The sequence below is a fragment of the Podarcis bocagei genome (assembly GCF_964188305.1).
Source record: "Podarcis bocagei genome assembly, chromosome: 16".
Classification (NCBI taxonomy): Eukaryota; Metazoa; Chordata; class Lepidosauria; order Squamata; family Lacertidae; genus Podarcis; species Podarcis bocagei.
In genome coordinates, this window is record NC_138142.1 from 19324386 (window position 1) to 19345844 (window position 21459).

The window sequence follows — 21459 nt, forward strand, 5'->3', positions numbered from 1 at the left end:
CTTTTTCTGCTGCAGGACACTCTGCAGGGACACATCAGCTTCGCGGATCTGGGCCCTTTTCTGCGACAATTTTTCTTCTTCCGATTCCAACTCCTGTCAAACAAAGGCTTTTATCATTATTGTTTTTAAGCCAGTTTGCCTGTCCTACAAAAAGCAAACAAACCCATAAGTCCCGCCCTAAATGTTGGGTTTCTTTTGATCACACCTTTGTCCGTACTTTGCAGTCTTATCCAACTCAGCGCCCTCATTTTAACATTTCAAAACTTGACTTCCTTCCTCCTCTTTCTGCGGTTCCTTAAATTGATTTTTTATCATCACACCTATTAGCAATATTTTTTTTCTCCTTGTGATGTTATCTGAGTTATCAATATTCTTCATTGCTTGTCTTTAAATAGTTGCTGTGGATCCAGTTTGGGTTTTATACACATTACCACTCCTCTCTTCTTTGTTACATCACAGGCTACAAAGTCCTTTCCCAATCTTTTATTAATCAAAACCCTTCTGTGTTTCTTCGCAACGTGCATTTCCTGGAGCGAATCACTTCCGAATTTAACTTTTTTAACTACATGTTCAATCTTGTTCCTTTGGGTTTTATTATTGTCCATTTACATTCCAAGTTAAGACTTTCAAGGCCATCTTGTTCTTCATTTATTTGTCTCCCGTCTCAACCTCTGTTGATTCTTCTTCTTCCAAACCAAACGCCCTTTCTCCTGCTAATTCTTTTCCATATTTTCTCCAGAATTTTCCTGCTTCATAGGGATCCCGACACCTTTGTTTTCTTCCTTTATTTGTAAAAGATACTCCTTCAGGATATTCTCAGCGATAAGGGATTTTGTTATATCTCAGTGCACCCGTCAAATATTTATAATTTACTCTTTTCTTTAACAATTTCATCGAGATTTCTTTCAATTTTTTCTTTTCCTTCCCTCTTAGAATTCTAGCCCAGAGTATCCTGCAGAGGACTTTTGTGAGGGGATAACTAGTAAGTTGGAGTCTCAGACAGGTCTTCTTTAAATAAACAACAAAAAATTATTTAAGGCAAGATAGTATACAACACAAAATGGATTAAACTTAGGTTACTTCAGGAATAAAGTGCGATTTCATGTCAATTCATCCTCAGTTGTTTTTGTGTGATAGGTTTGGTTCCTTTACACGGTGACACATCCTTTCAGTTATCCACCCCGTTTAACAATCCTGCTCCTGAGGTACTTTAAGTAATAGACCAAAGGGCTCTCCACACCCCCTCCCTTCACTGGGTTTGGGAGTTTCTTCTTCTCCTTAAAAGAATCTCTCCCCTCCAGACTAGATTTGAGTCCCTACTTGTTCCTTTCCAGCTCCTATTTTTCCTGGCTCAACCTCTGCCTCCCAGTAAAATTCCAGTCTATTCCTTCTACAGGACACCACACTCTGTCCTTCACAATATGCTCAGTGTGGAAGTTGTTTTTCCGGAACCAACTCTTTCTCCCATTCACTCTTTATAGCTCAACCTGTCTCCTAACCTGCCTCCCTCATTTCCATCCCTCTTAATCCCTTAACTCCTAACCCGTTAACTGTCTCTCCTCAAATCCTCTCCTTTTAAACTCTCCCTCCTGGAACCACGGCCAATCAGAGGCTTCCGTTCATTAACCATTTGCTGGCAGGGAATGAAAGAAAAAATAAACATTTATTGTTCCAATCTGTCCAGCAAAACCAAATTTTCCGCCACACCTCTCCCTTCCCAGCTGCACATACCTCAGTAGAGAGCCCCTTCCACCTCTGACTTTTGTGATGTTCTCCATCCACCAGGAGTTACCTCGAGGTTTCTGTAGCCTCCCAGCTCAGCTCTCTTCCCACTGGGTTCTGATCCTCTGCTCGCATCCCACTTCCATGACTCGCTGGCCCTGCATAACCTGGCAAACTCCTCGTCTTCCTCTTTGCTGCCTCCATCACTGCAACCGGGGGACCTGAAAGGCCACAGGAGAAACGAAAAGAGACGGTGGAAGAAGAATGGAGAAAATTTAAAAGTTATCTTAAGGACTACTATAAACTTAATGAATGCTAAAATGTTGTGGTTTCCAGAAGCAAAAGGGTACAGGGATACAAGGTTAGACTATAAAAGAGACTAAGATGACAGAGATTAGAAAGTAACAACTGGGAGTTGCTTGTTGAATTATGGACATTGGGATGCAGAGAGGGGGGGTATGGGGAAGTTCAAGAAAAGAGGTTTATGAAAATATGTTTGAAACTATACATGTATGTCTGTCATTTTTTGTGTTTGTTTGTTTTTTCTAAAAATGTTGTAAAACCAATAAAAATTTTATAAAAAAAAAATAAAAATGAAAGGCCACAGGAGAAGAAGGAGAAGAAGGAGAAGAAGAAGAAGAAGAAGAAGAAGAAGAAGAAGAAGAAGAAGAGGAGGAGGAGGAGGAGGAGGAGGAGTTTGGATTTGATATCCCGCTTTTTCACTACCCGAAGGAGTCTCAAAGCGGCTAACATTCTCCTTTCCCTTCCTCCCCCACAACAAACACTCTGTGAGGTGAGTGAGGCTGAGAGACTTCAAAGAAGTGTGACTGGCCCAAGGTCACCCAGCAGCTGCATGTGGAGGAGCAGGGAAGTGAACCCGGTTCCCCAGATTACGAGTCTACCACTCTTAACCACTGCACCACAAGAGCAAAGAGCACTGTGATTACCTTGCTGCCTTGCCCCAGAAAGCACACCAGAGAGGGACAACAGAATTAAGGGCCACAGCATTTGTTGTGTGATTTATCCAGAGCTCAGAACCCCAGGTGGGAGGATTTGGGCCCAGCAGCTAAGATGGACATACATTCCTGGCCAGCATGCACTGCAAGGATGCTTAATAAATGCCACCTTATTTCCTATGGCCTGAAAGGTTATATAGGCAGGACTTGTTTACTCCATGCTTTATTTAAGCACACCGTTTAAATTCCTGCATTGAGAAAAGGCGGATTCTGTGACCTGCATGAATCATGCAAATTGTGCACACATTTGCATACTTTATTAAGGTTTCGCTAGCTCACAGGAGGAGCAGGGATACTGAAGTCCTCCTGTCCTCGGCTGCCAGCAACTTATCCAGTCACCTCCCCACCTTCTGTGATTCCAGTAGGCATTGTCTGTACGCTTTCGCCACCATGAGGGCTAGTGCCTTGGTCTCCAGAAGAAACAATTTGACAAAGTGAAAGTTCAGTTTCACAAGATGTGGAAATGGGAAGAACTGAACTTGAGGCAGGAAAAGCGAGAAACTGAGAAAGACCCCAAAATGGACATATTTGGCCATCTTTATCTCAATAGTCCAAGGCTCAACAATATTTACCTCAGCAAATCCCGCGGCGGCGGCAAGAGGATCTTCTTGACACTGAGGCTGGTGGCTATTTAGAAAACAAGAAAAGCACTTGGTCCCAGGTTTTCAGACACAACGGGGAGAGGAAAAGCGCCACCCTGTATTCCCCAGCCCCAAATCCAGCATTTTCCGCTAATGCAAATACTGACACAGCCCTTCCTGACTCCGGGTAACCTCACCTGCCACAGGTTTGTCCTGAAAGGACTCCATCCAGCCCTGGTTCAGCTCAGACTGGGGATCATGGTGCTGAGCCCCCAAACTGCCACCTAAAGAGAGGACCAAAAGGAAAAACGTCAGAGAAGTTTCAAAGTGGCCTGGCCATGAGAGTCCTAAGAGAGGCTCTCTCTCTCTCTTTTCAGAGGATTAATTCACCCAGAGTAGTACAGTGCAGTGGTCAGAGCATGAGTGAGCGCCCTGGGGGCTTCTGGCTGTTGCTGAACTCCCAGCTCCCATCAGCTCTAGCCGGTATGGATAATGGTCAGAGGGATGCCAAATGCAGTCCAGCCAGATGTGGAGGACTGTGGAGTCTGCACTCCTGGGCTAGGGTGTCGGACGAGGCCCTGGGAGACCAGTCACGAAGCCCACTGGGTGACTTTGGGCCAGTCACTGAGCCTCAGCCTACTCTTCAGGGTTGTTGTGAGGATAAAATGGAGGAGATAGAGCTATCCACGACAGCTTGAGAGCTGCTTGAAGGAATGGTGGAATATAAACATCACAACAGAAGGTGTACTGTATTTACTCCAACATTTCCTCTTCAGGATCAATACAGCAGATTCTTTTGCTCAAACCACTACTAGTGGAGCCAATGTCACTTTGCCAATCCACTCTCAAACTAAAGTTTAGGCATGCATCCTCACACCTTCTCTCTCCTGCAAAAAAACCCAAACCCGTTCTGGAATATTGCATCAGCAGAGCAATAATAATAATAAATTTTATTTATACCCTGCGCTCCCCAGCCAAGACCAGGCTCAGGGCGGCTAACGCCAGATATAAAACAATTGATTGAAATACAACTTAAAAACAAGATTAAAATACAACATTAAAATGCAGCCTCATTTCAGCAGTAACTCAAAAACTTTTTTGGGGATGAAAACGTCAAGTATTCACCAAGGCTAACTATCCAGACTGGTCCTACGTGGGCCAGAAAAAGGCCAGGGAAGTCCCCAAGTAGGAGTTCCATCACAGAAGGAAAAAGGAAAAAAGAAAGAGGGAGAGGAGATCAAGTTAATTCCAAGCCAAAGGCCAGGCAGAACAACGCTGTCTTACAGGTCCTGCGGAAACAAATCAGATCCTGCAGGGGCCTGGTCTCATGAGGCAGAGCGTTCCACCAGAGTACAGACATAAATCCCTAATGTGGATTTACTGTAAAACAGCAGCTAGCTTATCAAATCATCATTGGAACCATAAATCTTGGGCACACAAAGAGCATGAAAATGTTGGCTCTTATCGCAGCCGGACCCGAGTTCAAGTCCCTCGTCTGCAACAGACATTCTGTGGTGCTGGTCATGTCACCCAACACTTTCAGCCTCAGTTTCCCCCCTTAGTTAAAAGGCAGAGTGACCTGATCCAAAGAGTTAGATGCATAAAGACGGCAGAACCCTTAAAACACACACAAATCAGGGCTGAGGAACACCTGGCCAGCCAGGTGTTGTTGGACTACAACGCCCATCTTTCCTGACCATTCTAGCTGTTGGGTCTGATGGGATTTGGAGTCCTACTATATCTGGAGGGACACAGGCTCCCCAACCCTAACCTAAATGATGCAAGGGAACGATCCTGCTCCAACTCACACTCCTTTGATTCCAGAGCCTCATTGTGCCCATCTGTGCAATGGGCATCCATGATCCATTTCTTCCTGCATCCTATACAGCCATCACTGGCTGAGCCCAGAGCCTTATGGGAATACACAGTAGCCCGAGTGGCACCACTGTCCATGCCGATCCTTGACAGAGCCAGCCTCTGTGTTTTACCAGAGTCCCAGGCTCCCTGTGGATAAAGACACAAAGGGGTTTTTGATCCACCTCCATCTTCTTCATTAGAGGGTACCAAAGATGCTCTGATGGTGCACGGGCAGGCCACATCCAACGAACCCCTTGGGCAGCTGGACTGCTCCTTGGGGTGGCCGCATCCTGCTGTCCCCACAGATGGGGACCCACCATCCAAAACAGTTTTTACATTAGACGCTGGGAGCAGCTGGGAAGGCCTCAAATCTTCAAGGAGCAACGGGCTCTCTGTATTTTCGTGAGCATCCTGAACCCACTCAAAAGAGTCCTCTGAACCTCTTTGCTCCTGCTGTGGCCCCAGGAAGATGCTTCGCGGAGAGATCTCCGAGCCCAGAGACCCCTTCCCAGAGCTCAGGGGCCTGAGCTGAAAAACCCTCTTCCATGTCTCATCCGTGGACCACTTCCGACTAAGCCATGAGATCTGCTCTCCTAGAGACTCTGCGCTCTTAATTCTGCGCAGGATACACAACGGTGGCGCATCTCTCAAACTGCCAGCCAGCTCCTTCTCCTGGTCCCATTCCTCCTCAGACCCTCCCTTAGGCAACTGGGCGATTCCTTGCTTTCTTGCTGAATCTACCGAGAGACAATCTGAGGCTGCTTCGTAGTCTGCGAAAGGCGAAGAAGTATTAACTGGATCTCGAGTAGCGTGTTGTAGAGGCCCCAAGTCAAGAGCCAAGGCACTGCTCTCCTCTTCAGAGCCGGGCAGGGGATCCACCAGGACCTCATTAAACTTGGCCGCAAAGTCTTCCGTGCAAACCGAGTCCGATCTGCTCCTGTCTCCTAGGGCGGCCCCCAAGTCGAGGAAACGCACCAGCCACCAGGCGCAATCCTCTTCCCAAGAGGACGGGTCTTCCCCGGGACAGGCCTCTCTGTCCCTGACCCCAGAGCATCCGTCCAGATCTGCACGGAGGAGAAAGCAAACGAAGAGAGCAGTGAGCTTCCTCCTGGATCAGAATTCATACCTGCGAAATCTCTCCCAACGATGGCGCACCTGCGCTAGCAAGGAGTCAAGTTTCCAATCTGGCAGAAAATCTTGCCAGGGTCACAGGATGGATGGAGCTCATTTACTTGGCGATCTAACCAGGGTTCAGATTTGCCCAGCGGGCGAAGGAGCAGAGCACAGCCAGTGACCAAAAACCCCATAGATTCAGGACCACAAATGAAACGTCCATTTACTGATGCACAATGCTTCATTCAAAGGGTATGATTATCTTCATCTGGAAAGGCAATTCTGTCTGATGCAGAAACTCTTTGCAGCAGGGAGTCAGAAGAAGGCACCGATCCAAGCTATCAGTGTTGTTGTCTGGCTTGGCAGCAGAAAAATCCAACGTGATGGGGTTTTTCTCCTCCCTCCAATGTAGATTATTTTAGCGTTCCAATGGATTATTTTCCAAATTTGAATGTCCGACACAGGCCAGACTACTTATGTATACACTGTCCTCCCACCCCACACCCTTCCTCCCAAGAGCTGAAGTTGGTGAATCATAAGGTTTTCCTATTTTACCCTCAAACCAACCCTGTGAGGTAGACTAGACTGAAAGGAAGCTGGCCTTCATCACTGAATGGGGATTTGTGACCAGGTCTCTCCCTGGCTTAAGTCTTACATCTAAGACATGCAGACCAATAAATAAATTGTGCCCAGTTTGCAGAAGGGAAGACTGAGGAAAAGAGGCTTGGGACATGGTTAAAGGTCAGCCTGCGGAGAGGGTAGGTCTTACCTGCTGTGGCCTTAGTGCCCGCAGTTTTCTTGAGAGAAGCCTTCCCACTGTCACTGCTGCCCTTGATTATTCCGCTGGGTTCCTGAACATAGGGGTGGAGATGAAAAAACACATTTACTTTGTTGGTCTTGGATAGGGAGCAATGCAAGAAGATGCTTTATGCTGTGTGAGACCACCGGCCCATCTTGTTGAGTGTTGTCTGCACTGACTGGCAGCAGCTCTCCAGGGTTTCAGACCAAGGTTATTCCCAGCCAGGGATTGAACCTGAGACCTTCTGCATGCAAAGCAGATGTTCTACCACTAAGCAATGGCCCCTCGCCCATCATAGAAGGTGGTCTTATATGGAGTCAGACCAGCTGGTCCATCTAGCTCCATGCTGTCTACACTGACTGGCAGCAGCTCTCCAGGATTTCAGGCAAAGGGACATTCCCAGTCCTACTTGGAGAAGCCAGGGATTGAAGCTGGGACCTTCTGCAAGCAAAGTGGATGCTCTACCCACTGAGCTAAGTGCACGGGACAGCAGGACAGCACCAGGACTGCCATGGATAATAGGTCTCACCCTGGAAAAGTCTCCCTTCGTAATCCAGGGTATCTTTTAGTCAGGGCTGTATAAACCCAGCGTTGCCCAACAAACAACTCCAGAAAAGCCCACCCCTTCCCTACCTACTTACCTGGAGCTGGCTGAGCTGAGCATCAATGGAATCTAGCAGGTAATCACAGTGATCCTTCGCCCAAGGTCCTGGTCTCTCGGGAACGGTAGACATTTTTATCACTCCTAGGAAGGGGACAAAAGGCAAAGAATCTGGGCCCACAGGGGCAAGGAGGCTCCCTTGGCCCTGCAAAGAAACCCAACGTCCAGGCGCTGGGGGACAGATTTATTTTTATTTTATTGATCAGGATTTATGTACTACTTAATCATTGATACCTCTACATGAAATAAGACATTAAAATTATCAGTAAAGTCGGGTGTTTAAAACAAGGCTCCATATCGTGCAGCTTTAAGAAGCCTGCCAAAGAATCCTAGGAAATGAAGTTGCTGGCAGAGCTCTTCCGATGTTCTTATTGCAAAGCCCCGTCAAATGGCTTCTGTGCAAAAGTATAAACCGGGCTCCCAAACGAACGAGAGTTTTCAACTTTATGGGGGCGATGGCGCGGGAGTCTCGCTCTTTCCTCCTGCGCGATGGGGTGGAGTAAAAGTTTCTGCCTGCCGGGCTCCTCCTTAGGAGGAAGTGTGGGCCGGGTGGGAGCTCCGGGCTACGTCCGAGGGTCACTCACGGCAGCTCGGGGCCCCGCATCACTCCCCAGCCGGGCGATCAGGACTCACCCGTGGCCCCGAGGCCGCGCCGCGCATCCCTCCGCCGCGCCCCAGCGCGGAGCCGCCTCTGCAACCGTGGAACGTCCCCGGGCCAGGGTTGCCAGGCAACCGTGGAACGCTGGGCGGCCGGAGCGCTCCTATTGGTGGAGAGTCGTGCCCGTTGCCAAACAACGCGGCTTGGCGGAAAGTTGCAAGAGGCGGCGGGAAGGGGTGCGTCTCTGTCGCGCTGCAGAGACCCACCATTGTGGCTGGCTGGGGGGGGGGGAGACAGGCGTTAATGGTAAAGGGTGCCTTTGTGCATGTGCAAAGCGCTTCTCCTCGGCAACCACTCGAGTCTCTAGCATTAAGGGAAAGCAAGGCTATAAGCATGGGCGTAGCCAAGGGAAGAAGAAGAAGAAGAAGAGTTTGGATTTGATATCCCGCCTTTCACTCCCCTTCAGGAGTCTCAAAGCGGCTAACATTCTCCTTTCCCTTCCTCCCCCGCAACAAACACTCTGTGAGGTGAGTGGGGCTGAGAGACTTCACAGAAGTGTGACTGGCCCAAGGTCACCCAGCAGCTGCATGTGGAGGAGCGGAGACACGAACCCGGTTTCCCAGATTACGTGACTACCGCTCTTAACCACTACACCACACTGGCTCTCTGGGAAGGGGGGCAGATCCGCAAAAAGTATTGAAAGTACTCAATTACTTCCCCCTAGATCCTTGCCCTCCCCCGCGCCCTAGGAAGCTTGCTTCCCGTAATGTCGTCTTTTGGGGGTATTTTAACCCGTGACTCCCCCCCAAAAAAAGCTCAACGACTGCTTGAGGAGGCGGGATCTCCTTTAAAAAAGCTCCTAAAAGAAATCTTTGGCTTCCCAACAAAAATCCTGGCTACGCCCATGGCTATAGGGCTGTAGTCTGCAAATCCAAGCGTCAACTATGATCTGTAAATAAAGGGGGAATGCGCCACAAGGGGGTACTGTTGGTCTTATACCTCCATCCAACTTTCTCCTGGGACCACAACCATTTTGCAAGCGCACCTCCCATCTGACCCTTTTTACAGCTATACAGTGGTACCTCGGGTTAAGTACTTAATTCGTTTCGGAGGTCCGTTCTTAACCTGAAACTGTTCTTAACCTGAAGCACCACTTTAGCTAATGGGGCCTCCCACTGCTGGCGCCCCACCGCCAGAGCACGATTTCTGTTCTCCTCCTGAAGCAAAGTTCTTAATCTGAGATACTATTTCTGGGTTAGCGGAGTCTGAAGGGTATGTAACCGGAGGTACCATTGTAATGCAATGTAGAAAGGGATTTCTGTGTAGGTGGAGACCTGAACTTCTGCACACGCACACCTGCCCACAAGTACTTTACTCCTTCCTGTTGCACGACCGCCACCAACTGCAGGGGCCTGAAAAGAGAGGGAATGAATGAGGTCTTCCTCCATAAGCCCTGAAATGAATGGTGGCTGCTGCACAGAGTTTATTTCATTTGAGTCCTGCACAGGCCTTCATAGAAGATCAAGGCCCCTGCAAAAGGAAAAGGTCCCAGGTAAAGCTTCACTTGTCATCCCCCAAATTGGTGGGATTCATTTGACAGTGACACAAAACCAAGCCTTTAGTGTCATTGGCCTGGGCCTCTGGAATGCTCTTCCAAGAGATTCAGGGGGTGCACTTTCTGAAGAGCCTTCAAATGTGTGTTTTTTAATGCTGCCAGGCTTATGCTGAAAATTAAGAAAAACATCTATAACAGCTGGTTGATGATCTGCAATCACACTTTTTATGTGATTTTGTGTGTGTGTGTGTATTTGTTGTACACTGCTTTGGTTTTTTTATGCAATTGCAGAATAAATGTATTTTATAAATGAATATGCACCACCTTCAGTTCCACAATGGAGGGCAGGATAAAAAGAAAACAAAAGAGTTTTAAAAGCATCCCGCTAAAATGGTCCGTCTGTTCCTGAGGTCAAGAGCCCCTCTACATCCTTTTTCAAAACTGGCAGCGATGAATGGAAGCCAAGAGAAACTGCCTTCCCCTGACACAGCCGTTTCTCCAACCTAGTGCCTTCCAGCTGTTTTGGACTACAACCAACTAGCATGTCACAGTCCAAAACCAACTGGAGAGCACCAGGTTGCAGAGATGGCTCTAGCAGCTGTGATGCCCGTCACATGCTGGAGGAGCTGGTACATGGAGTGGTGCCACCTAGCTTCAGCTGCTACTTATGGGACCGCCTCTCCTGGTATGTCCCGCAGAGGACCCTAAGGGAATAATAATAGCTTAAAGATCCAGGGCCCTAAGGAAGCCGGGCTATCCTCCACCAGGGCCAGGGCTTTTTCTTTTTTTTTTTTTTTTTTAATAAAAATTTTTTATTGCGTTTCTTTCCATAGGTAAACAAATTTGTTTGGACAACAATATACAAGAAACATTTTCCATATATATAAAGAAAAGCATAGAAAAAAAGAAAAGATCATTATAAAATTTTTTCAACATCTTTTTGGACCTCCTCGCATCCTCTCAGCATTGCGTTCATCATTCTAACCAATTCAGCAATTTATTATCTTATTTCCCAACTTATTATACCTTTGTATTTATTATGTTACCAATTTCAAAAATTTGTAATTTAATTTTAACACTGTTAATAAACATAATATTTTGTTTCTAGTTTGTCTCATTTTTTTCCATCAATACTTACTTTATCATTTACTTAAAATAAATTGCAGAAGCATAATGTTTCTTAATCGTGCACAATCTTAACACTCAAACAACTTATAATGTTTTTGCAAATAGTCCTTAAATTTTTTCCAGTCCTCCTCCATTGTTTCCTCGCTCAGATCTCGAATTCTGCCGGTCATTTCTGCCAACTCCATGTAGTCCATCAGCTGCGTCTGCCAGTCCTCCAGTGTGGGTAAATCTGGTGTCTTCCAGAACTTTGCGATAAGAATCCTAGCTGCTGTGGTTGCATACATAAATAAGGTTCTGTCCTTCTTTGGCACCTTCCGGTCCACCATGCCCAGAAGAAAGGCCTCTGGTTTCTTAGAAAAGGTATATCTGAATACCTTTTTCAACTCATTATGTATCATTTCCCAAAAGGCCTTTACTTTCGGGCAGGTCCACCAGAGGTGAAAGAATGTCCCTTCTGCCTCCTTGCATTTCCAACACTTATTATCAGAAAGATGGTATATTTTAGCCAACTTGACTGGGGTTATGTACCACCGGTATACCATTTTCATAATATTCTCTTTCAAGGCACTACATGCCGTGAATTTCATACCGGTGTTCCATAACCTTTCCCAGTCCTCAGACATAATGTTGTGCCCTACATCCTGTGCCCATTTTATCATAGCAGATTTAACTGTCTCATCCTGTGTGTTCCATTTAAGCAGCAAATCATACATCCTCAGGGCCAGGGCTTTTTCAGTGACAGCTCTGACCTGGTGGAATGCTCTGCCCCACGAGACTAGGGCCCTGCAGGACTTGATCTCCTTCTGCAGGGCCTGTAAGAAAGAGCTATTCCGCCTGGCCTTCAATTTGAATTAGCCTGATCCTCTATTCTCTTTTCCCTTTCCTCTTCTATGAAGAAACCCTTTCTGGGACCCCACATTTAAATTCTTCCCTGGTCTCCTTGCTGGCCCTAGTAGGACCAACTTGGCAACTTAGCCCTGGTGATCATTTGATGTCTACTGATTGGTTTTGTTCTTTTTTTCCTTCCCAAAATGACTCCTGAATTTTAGGATTTTATTGATATTGATGCTGTATTTTATGGTGTTTTATGCTGTTTTTAAGTTGCATTTTAATCAATGTTTTATATTTGCTGTTAGCCACCCTGAGCCCGGTTTTTAAATTGGGTATAAATAAAATAAAATAAAAATATTATAATGGAGGAGGAAACAAGGTCCCCTTGGAATCCACTGGAATGATAAGTAGCCACTCAGGCAATTGCAGGGATGCAGTGAAGTTTCCTTAAGAAACAGTTCATTGCCTATCATTGTGATTAGGCTGGGCTTCATGCTGCTTCTTGTGACTTCAAAGAAAATTTGTGGGGGGATGTCTTCAGCGGCCTTTCCTACCCATATTTCCAGCTAATCAAGGTCCTCAGGCACTCGGTAGCCCCCCTCCCATTACCACCTGCAACTTAATTCGACCAAGATCCAAGACCCAGAAGCTTTTGCCAAATCCAGATGGGAAAATGGGAAGTTATAATACAAAGCCGCATGCCTCTGAGCACATGCAGAGTGTATTTCCTTCCAAAGTCAACTGACCTCGCAGGTGGAAGAACAGAGAACCGTGAGCCCCTGAACTTTCCTTTTTACACATTCACCACTAATGAGCGACCTTTAAGCTGCCCATTGCTTCCAACTTCAGTGAATTCTCAGCTATCAGGCAATGGTTCTCCAAGCCAGGGATGGGGAACTGGTGGCCCTCCAGATGTTTTTTTGACTCCCCACTGGCCTCAAGCAGCACAGCCAATGGTTAAGGGGTGATGGGGGAGTTGCAACATCTGGAAGGCCAGAGGTTCCAAATGCTGCTTCCAAACCAAGAAACAGCCCAACCTCCCTATGATCCCCCACCTTTGGGCAGAAGCGATGGGTCGGAGCACAGTTTAAGGTTTAAAACTCCTGAATCCACTTTTTCTTATTATTACCGTGTCAGCGAAGAGGGAGCGCTCACAATAATATTTGTTCGAAAGTATTACATTCAACCAGCATTTACAGTAGAATGACATTAAAATCCTCTGGTTGGACAAAAGTAGAAAAGACCAGGAAGACGGTGCTCTTGTTAAGTGTCGTTGTCACGCAGGAGAGGACAGGAAGAGGCTCTTGGTTAAAGGGGCTGCTTTGCCAAGTGACTCCCCTGCTGCGATTAAACTCCCCAAATTTGGGTGCCATGCCTGGCTGCAAAGCTTCCGTGGACAGCAGGAGTGGGTGGCAGGTTGCTGAGGAGAAAGGACATTTCTGCACCTTCTCCAGTAATGCTAGGAACTGAGTTCAAAGGAAAGGAATGGAAGCCCACAAACCTCCCAGACAAGTGGTCTGATATTTCCCCTGCAATATAACACTCTTACAGAGCATGGCAGAGACGCGGGTGGTGCTGTGGGTTAAACCACTGAGCCTAGGACTTGCCGATCAGAAGGTCGGCGGTTTGAATCCCCGCGACGGGGTGAGCTCCCGTTGCTCGGTCCCTGCTCCTGCCAACCTAGCAGTTCGAAAGCACGTCAAAGTGCAAGTAGATAAATAGGTACTGCTCTGGTGGGAAGGTAAACGGCGTTTCCGTGCACTGCTCTGGTTCGCCAGAAACGGCTTAGTCATGCTGGCCACATGACCCAGAAGCTGTACGCCGGCGCCCTTGGCCAATATAGAGAGATGAGCGCTGCAACCCCAGAGTCAACCACGACTGGACCTACTGGTCAGGGGTCCCTTTACCTTTACAGAGCATGGCATTTTAACATTTCTTCCCATGTTCTCCCCATTTTATTTCTTAAAGGCAGACTGTGGAGTTGTGCCATCTCTAGTCAAGCCGCTGTCATTTGCTCAGGGTTCGGGCCAAAGACTCAGCTCTTTGGCTTGGTCCGTTGGGCAGTATATTCTGCTTTGGGAACAGGATGTCCCGTTCCTGCTCCAATCCCTGCACATTCAGGTGCTGGTGCCTAATGAGCCTAGCCTGCACTTGTCAGGTTTCATTTATTTAAGCGGCAATGAGACCTTGTTACCGCCGAGTTGAAGGTAAGAGGGAAAGTGGCAAACTGCTTTGCTAAGACTCACAGTCAAGTAAGCACAGACAATAAGGCGTTAGAAAGAGCTGTGATTCCCAGTCCGTTTTATTTTTTTTAAAAAAAATGAAACTGAATTAGGCCTTTAAAGTGAAAACAAAAGCAAAGCAAGAAACCCCTGTATCTTTTATTTTTTTACAGCATTAAAAACTGAACTGAGAAAGAGTGTACAAAGAGTTGAAAACCACTGCTTGCTCGGTTGTTCCAGCTCTAGGTAAAAGAGCATCTTAGGAAGAGCGGCATCCAGGTGTCTTCAGCAACCTCCCCTCTCTTACCTGGTGCTTTCCAGATGTTTTAGACTACAACTCCCATCAGCCCCAGCCAGCACGGCGAAGTGATCTTGGGGGCTGATGGGAGCTGTAGTCTAAAACACTGGGAGGAAACCAGGTTAGGAAAAGCTTGTGCAGAATAATCCATCTGAGGCGGTCCAGCAGACTGGATCACGTTGGCTCGGAAGTTCTGGGAAAATGCTACACTTTGTGGCAGGGGAAAGAGTCAGTCTGGCAAAAAGCCAAACACCCATCGTCCTCAACTATTGGAGAGCAGCTCCTCACAATGCAACAGACCTGTTTTAATTCTCCAGCAAGCCATTCCCATTTCTGAAGATGGTGCATCAGCTGTCTGGAAAGAGAAAAAAACGAGACCCCCACATTGCAGAACTGTCTCCTGCTGCAGAAAGTAAAAGGTGAAGAAACGTAATCCCTGGAGGGAGATATCCTTTCCTGTCCCACTGTGACTTCAGGCCAAATAGGTTGGTGGGTTTTTCAAGCATTAAAAACAAAACATGCCATACTTGTACAGGTAATGGACGCAACAACAAAAAATGGTTTCTGTGCCCACGTTGGTGCAACAACGGCTCTGTCGCTTCCCCTTTCGATTCTGGAAAAACGACACCCGTTTGCAGCCTCAGAGCTCACAGAACTGCCTCCACGCTAGGCTGTATATATGAACAGGGGAAAGTCAATTTTCAAAAAGTGTGTTTGAAAGAAATCCTTTATCCAAATTAAAACCCTCTCTCAATTCATTTGGAGTACAACTCTTCTACACACACACACACACACATCAGATTTTCAAGAACGGCATCGAACTTCTTTCGTTTCTGCCCACGAGTTTTGCAGCATGTTGTTGTTACCTAAGAAAAACTACCCTTGTCGAAGACATAATGCTGACTCGATCGAGACGTTATCTATATATACGTATATATATATAGCAGTTCGCCGTGGGCTTTGGCAACACTGCTGCAGCAGGTTTGACTTTTAAAAAAATAAATAAAAATTCAGACACACACATTTACATTCCCACCCCCTGCCAGGATACAGGAGGGGAAACAAATCCAAAAGAAGCACCCCAAAAGTGGTAGTACCTTGAGTAATTTTTTTCAAGTAAAACACAGGAGGAACACTGCATCAGAAGCTACTGTTTTGGCTTGATGGGAATTTTCAGGAACAGGAAATGTGTTGCTTTCTTTAGAAAGGGATGGTTTCTTCTTCTAGATTTGGGTGCGGGGGAACCTTTGGCTCCCCAAATGAACTCCCATCAGATCCAGCAAGCATGTCCCATGGCTGGGGACGATGGGAATTGCATTGCAGCAACATCTGGAGGGCCAAAGCTTCCCCACACTGGATATGGATCAGCCTTCCCCAGTAGTCCAAAACATCTGGAAGCGCACAGGTTTGGGGGAGGCCGAGCAATCAGGACCCTTAGAAGCATTATCTACCGGGAGCATCTCCTTTTAAACACCCGCTGGGAGAAACGGGCTTGCTCAAAAGGAAGCCGGCGCACACCCGGCCTGCTGAATCTATTCAGTCTGCGGCTTTGGAGCAAATGTTAGCAAGGCAAGACCCTTATCTCCTCTCTCTATGTATAAATCAATGGTCTGGGGGCACAATCCTGGAGACCGCTCTCCTGCGCAAGCCGTCGAAATGAACAGGAGCTCAGCATGGATGGTGCCTCTAACCTCGACACTTTTATTTTTCTCGTTAAGAAAGAAAGCGAGACAGAGGACACCTACCCTGAAAAGAGGAATCAAGATTTACCGTACATGTAATTTGCACTATAAAAAGAAAATTCAGACAGAGGCACACACCCGTCTTCATTATTATCCCCCCTACTTTATGTACCATATAAATTTAAACAAAAATAATTTTATATATATCTTTATATATATAATATATATAAATTAGAAGCAAATAAATAATTAAGATTAAAGAGCACACTGAAATCAGCTGTTGGCATACTGATGTTCAGTCACTACAGTTACATTGTACGGTGTGTATATGCGTGTTTGTGTGTGTATTTGCACAGGTTATGTAGATTTGTATAAATATATAAATATACTGTGCAAAGGTGTGTGTGCATGTATATACATATATACTTGGAAACGCAGAGAGTAAATATCAGTTCCTACAGGTGCTGTGAGGGAAAGGGATTTTGGAAATCCCTCTGGGAGATAACCTGACTCAAGACCTCCCCTTTGCAATCTGGGGGCAGAGAGTGAAGCCCTGAAGTTCGTTATTGCTCGTTTTCTCCCCGCCGCCCCGCAAAAATGTGCCTGGCCACAAGAAATCCACTGGTTCCTGCATCTGTCAAGATGTGATTTTGTGAGCCAGAGGACTGGACGGCTCTGTTATTTTCCAAAGGCAAAAGGCCTTATGGACCCTGTTCAGTTCTCAAAAAGAGCCGCCAGGCCCACTGGACGTAAGGGACATTTGTCCCAAGCACCATTCTTTCACAGGGAAACACCAGGCAGCCAGGCCTTCGGCATTGGCAAACCAGCCGGTTTGAAAGAGGGACGTGCAAATCCAGGTGCCAGGCAGAACTTCCCTGGAACACCCCCCCAAAAAACCCAGAACTAGGGCCTGCTTGTGCAAGTTCTGGTCAGGGGAGAAAGGTGGTCAGTCGGGCAATTTAAGAACAGCTGGCAAAACGGTATCAATGCCTCTGCGATTTCAGAGAATGTGGGTTTGTCGGCAGCTTAGTGGCTAGCCTTGAATGACAAACGGGGGCAGGAGGGAGAATGGGTTGCTCTGAGAAAGACAGAGAGAGCACATTTTGACTTGCTACTTGTGAGGCATCTGGGATGAAGGTGTTTGTCCTTGGAAAACCCACTTTCCCCTTGACTGCAGCAGAGGGCAGTGCCCCCTGGCATCTTCGCCAGCTCCGCTCTCTGCATCCTCCAGAGTCACCAGGCCTCTGATGAAGAGGACAGCAAGCAAGGAGAGGGAGTGTCCATGTGTGCTTCCTACAAAGATGGCGCCAGCGAGGCCCACAGAGGTGTCTCACGTTTGCGCATGGAGAGAGAGTGCTGCCCAGATGCGCCTCGCCACCGGCGTCACATTGATCCACGGCGCCAGGGGCTCGGCAGTTTGTTGTGACTGCTGGCTGTGTGAATGAGCAGCCTTGTGGTTGTGTGATGGAGAAGGAGGGTGCTGTTTCTAACCAAATAGAGTGTGGGGGAGCCTTCAGTTCCACCCTGCCTGGGCTTGCACCCAGCTCCTGTGCCGTAATCTCAAAGTGAGGGGGGGTAGGAACTAGCAAGATGGCATTGAGGCGTGCCAGGGTTCATCTGCAGCTCTCCCCAAGCCTAGCCGCACCGGGAAAGTCCTTTCGGAAAAGAACAACCAGCTGGCAAAAGGGGGACTTCTCTACCAAGGGAGTGATTACAGAATCAAAATTAAATGGCCATACACGCCCCAACACACAAAACCGTCCAGAGACTTGATTTTTAAAGACGAAGTAACAAAAATATTGCCTGTTGACCGATACTGGATCCAAGTACTCCAAAAAGCATGGGAGGGAACTTAAACCACAGTTGTCGGAACGCTCCTCCAACCCTTCTCCAAAGATGCAAAACTCAAAATGGGGTTGGGGAAAGTTATTGGCTTGTTAACTCCCCCCCACACACACACCCCCGGACACCGCACTTTCTCCCTAGAATTTAGGACCCATCTGGGACGTGGCTTAGGGAGTTGCTGCATCTAGAGAAAAAGAACCTGAATTATATGTATACTATTTTATATATAAAAGATATTTCAAGTCCCCAGAGCACAAATGAGAAAGAAAGAAAAAAAGAATCAAACATACATCATTCCCCCACAAATACGTGCATCTTTGGAAATGTCAGAGCTTCGGTTAAGAGAACCGGAAGCTCAAAATATGTAAGGAGGCTGCATCTCCTGATGCAGCAATAAATAGGCCAGGCTTAAAAAGAAAAGGGGAAAAAAATAACCCATCATCTCTCAATCCTAATTGGTAGCTTTAAAAAGTCACTTAAAAGGAAAAAACACACCCCCCCAAATGCCATTTCATTAGTGCATAAAAATAGGTTTGGAATTCCCTGTTTGGTTTTCGTCTTGCAGTTTTTCTCTTTTCTCTTTTTTTAAAAAATCTGCATTTATTTAAACTCTTGTGTGTTTCTTTGAAGTGTGTGTTGACCAGCAGGTCGTTGCCTGGAGTGCTTCTGCTACCAGCTCTTCTTTCCCGTGGGCAGGATGAGGAGGGAGGCTCCCCTTCCGCCCCGGGAGACGCCAGTCCGGCTCAGAAGCCGCTCAGAATATATTGGGGCATGCACTCCATTCCTGCTCCTCCTTCGCTTCCCAGTATCCACCTTTGTAAACGCACATCAGCTCCCCGGTGACCGGGTCGACCTTCCGCTCAAACCACAGCGGGCTGTAGCCTCTGTAGTCCTTGCCTGTAAAGAAAAGGAAGAGGGAAGAGGTTAACACAGCGGTCTTGGAATTTACGTAAGAAGAGTCCTGATCTCGCAGTGGCCAACCAGGTGCCTGTGGGAAGCCAGGACCAGAGCACATTTTCCCTTCTTATGGTCTCCAGCAACTGGCATTCAGAAGCATCGCTGCCTCCATCTGTGGGGGCAGAGGACGTCCATTATGGCTAGGAGCAGTGGTTTTTTTAAGGGGGGACAACGACACAGGGGTACGCATACCCCTAAACATTTTGTGAATCTAACGGGAGAAGATACTAAAAAAATTAACAGTTTTAGTTTCTTCTCTAGCACAGTGAATCGCCAGTTCCGTTGCTACCCCCGATGGTGGCCTCATTTTCTGTCATGGTGTTTCCTGAGTCTCAGACAGAAGTGGGCGTTTAATGTGTGAAGCAGTGTGGAATGCATTTAGACACTGTAGCCAACTTAACGTTTCTATAATTGGTAGGCCCTCCCCTTTGTTTAAGCCTTCAGTGTATGAAAATTCATGATTTTTGAAAGGATATCTGGCAACGGACACCAACAGCAAGCAGAGGAACCGGGAAGATGTTAGTGCACACAATCTCATGCCAATGTGGAAGTTTCTGTGAGCTGTCGGCTGTGTAATATGAGGTAATGCATGTTCTCTGTACTTTTGTCCGTTTACTGTATTTATTTTTCCTGATTTGAACTATAAAATGGTGATTTTCTTGAGTCAAAATGAGAGTAGCCCTAAACATTTTTTATAGAAAAAACGCACAGGCTAGGAGTCACCAACAGCCCCCTCCTCCATGAATTTGTCCAATCCTCTTTTAAAGGCACCCAAGTTGGGGGCCAGCCCTGCCTCCTGTGGGAGGGAGTTTCATAGTTTCAACTATGCACTGCTTAAAGGATGACTTTCTTTTTTATCTGTCCTGCATCTTCCAACGATCACCTTATTGGCACTGAGCTGTACCCCATTTGCCACAAGAATGCACTCGGATTCTAAAGGGTTTCACAGGATGATGACACAACACAGGATGATGACGCAACAGACAGGTCAACCCTTGATGAAGACTCAAACCACATGCTCCATTCTCGGGGCCATTGACTTGTGATGCAATCTAATCCTTGGGTTCCTCAATTCCTTTCTATGTGGCTCATTTTTTCCACGGCTGGTTGCTATGTGGGTCTTCCATTATTACCAACCTGGTGCCCTCCAAATGTTTTGGATTACCAGCTGCCATCAGCCCTGGCCAGCATGACCGGTTGATGCATGGCTGAGGCCGATGGGACTTGTAGTCCAACAAATTTGCCTGTGCACTGTTTTGCCAGAGGGGTGCATGCTCTGGTTATCTCCCGCTTGGACTACTGCAGTGCCCTCTATGTGGAGCTACCTTTGAAAGTGACCCAGAAACTACAGCGAATCCAGAATGCGGCTGGGACTGGAAGCAGCCACTGAGACCACATAACAGTGGTCCTGAAAAACCTACATTGGCTCCCAGTATGTTTCCAAGCACAATTCAAAGTGTTGGTGCTGACCTTTAAAGCCCTAAACGGCCTCGGTCCTGTATACCTGAAGGAGCGTCTCCACCCTCATCGTTCAGCCCGGACACTGAGATCCAGCGCCGAGGGCCTTCTGGCGGTTCCCTCATTGCGAGAAGTGAGGTTACAGGGAACCAGACAGAGGGCCTTCTAAGTAGTGGCTCCCGCCCTGTGGAACGCCCTCCCTTCAGATGTGAAGGAAATAAGCAGCTATCTTCTTTTTAAAAGACATCTGAAGGCAGCCCTGTTTAGGGAAGTTTTTAATATTTAATGCTGTATTCTTTTTAACACTTGATTGGAAGCCGCCCAGAGTGGCCAGTGACCCGTACCTTCCTCCAGGGCCTCTGCCGCCTCTGCCTCCCGCTTGCGCCGCACAGCCCGCTGTTTCTCTTCCAGCCGCTGCTTCTCTGCGTTGGCTTCATCCCACTTGCCGTTCTCCATGAGCCGCTGGTCAGGCCTCTGGCGGCTGTCCGTGGGGGCTATCCTCTCCTCGGGCTCGTTCAGCGTCAAAGCCAGGTTGGAGAAGAAGTACATGTTTTCAGCGTTCTCCCTGCAGGAGGAAGACCCATGGCCGGTTTAAGAAAGAGCGTGTGTCCATTGCATGAACGGGCTTAGGTGTTTGGCCATCTGAAGTCCCCTTCCCATGGCTAAGATCATAACAGGGATAGCCAAACTACTGTTGTCTAGGCTCTGGTAACTTCAAAGTTAGATTACTGCAATGCGTTATACGTAGGGCTGCCTCTGAAGACGGTTCAGAAACTTTAGCTAGTGCAGAACTCAGCAAGATGGTTGCTCAAGACGGATTGAGCATATTACACCGATCCTGGTCCGACTGCACTGGCTACCGATTAGTTTCCGGACCCAATTCAAAGTGCTGGTTTTGATCTATAAAGCCTTAAACGGCTCAGGACCGCAATACCTCAAGGACCACCTCTTTCCATATGAACCTACCCTGAGATCATCTTCTGAGGCCCTTCTTCATGTGCCTCCTCCTCAAGAGATCCAGAGGGTGGCAACACGAGAATGGGGCCTTCTCTGCAGTGGCTCCCCGTCTGTGGAATGCTTTTCCCAGGGAAGTGCGCCTGGCGCCTTCGGTATACACCTTTCGGCGCCAGGCAAAC

General features: G+C 47.3%; 2 protein-coding genes across 6 annotated transcripts in view; both read right to left on the reverse strand.

The window, feature by feature from the left end:
- The window catches only part of LOC308575576 (uncharacterized protein), a gene marked incomplete at its 5' end in the record, with an annotated part of 30050 nt that extends 20671 nt beyond the window's left edge, over window positions 1–9379 (reverse strand). Inside the window, 9 exons of the mRNA XM_081174328.1 lie at window positions 1–93; window positions 1793–1943; window positions 3311–3365; window positions 3517–3603; window positions 5128–6240; window positions 7059–7140; window positions 7730–7833; window positions 8383–8625; window positions 9358–9379. Coding sequence (XP_081030454.1) covers window positions 1–93; window positions 1793–1943; window positions 3311–3365; window positions 3517–3603; window positions 5128–6240; window positions 7059–7140; window positions 7730–7833; window positions 8383–8625; window positions 9358–9379 — 1950 coding nt within the window. The remainder of the gene's footprint in view (window positions 94–1792; window positions 1944–3310; window positions 3366–3516; window positions 3604–5127; window positions 6241–7058; window positions 7141–7729; window positions 7834–8382; window positions 8626–9357) is intronic.
- A 4766-nt stretch (window positions 9380–14145) lies between these two features.
- Window positions 14146–21459, reverse strand: part of OSBP2 (oxysterol binding protein 2) — a gene marked incomplete at its 5' end in the record, with an annotated part of 180987 nt that continues 173673 nt past the window's right edge. For all 5 annotated transcript variants that reach the window (XM_081174816.1, XM_081174815.1, XM_081174817.1 and 2 more), the window contains 2 exons: window positions 14146–18805; window positions 20668–20888. In XM_081174816.1, coding sequence (XP_081030942.1) covers window positions 18663–18805; window positions 20668–20888 — 364 coding nt within the window. In that variant the 3' untranslated portion in view covers window positions 14146–18662. The remainder of the gene's footprint in view (window positions 18806–20667; window positions 20889–21459) is intronic.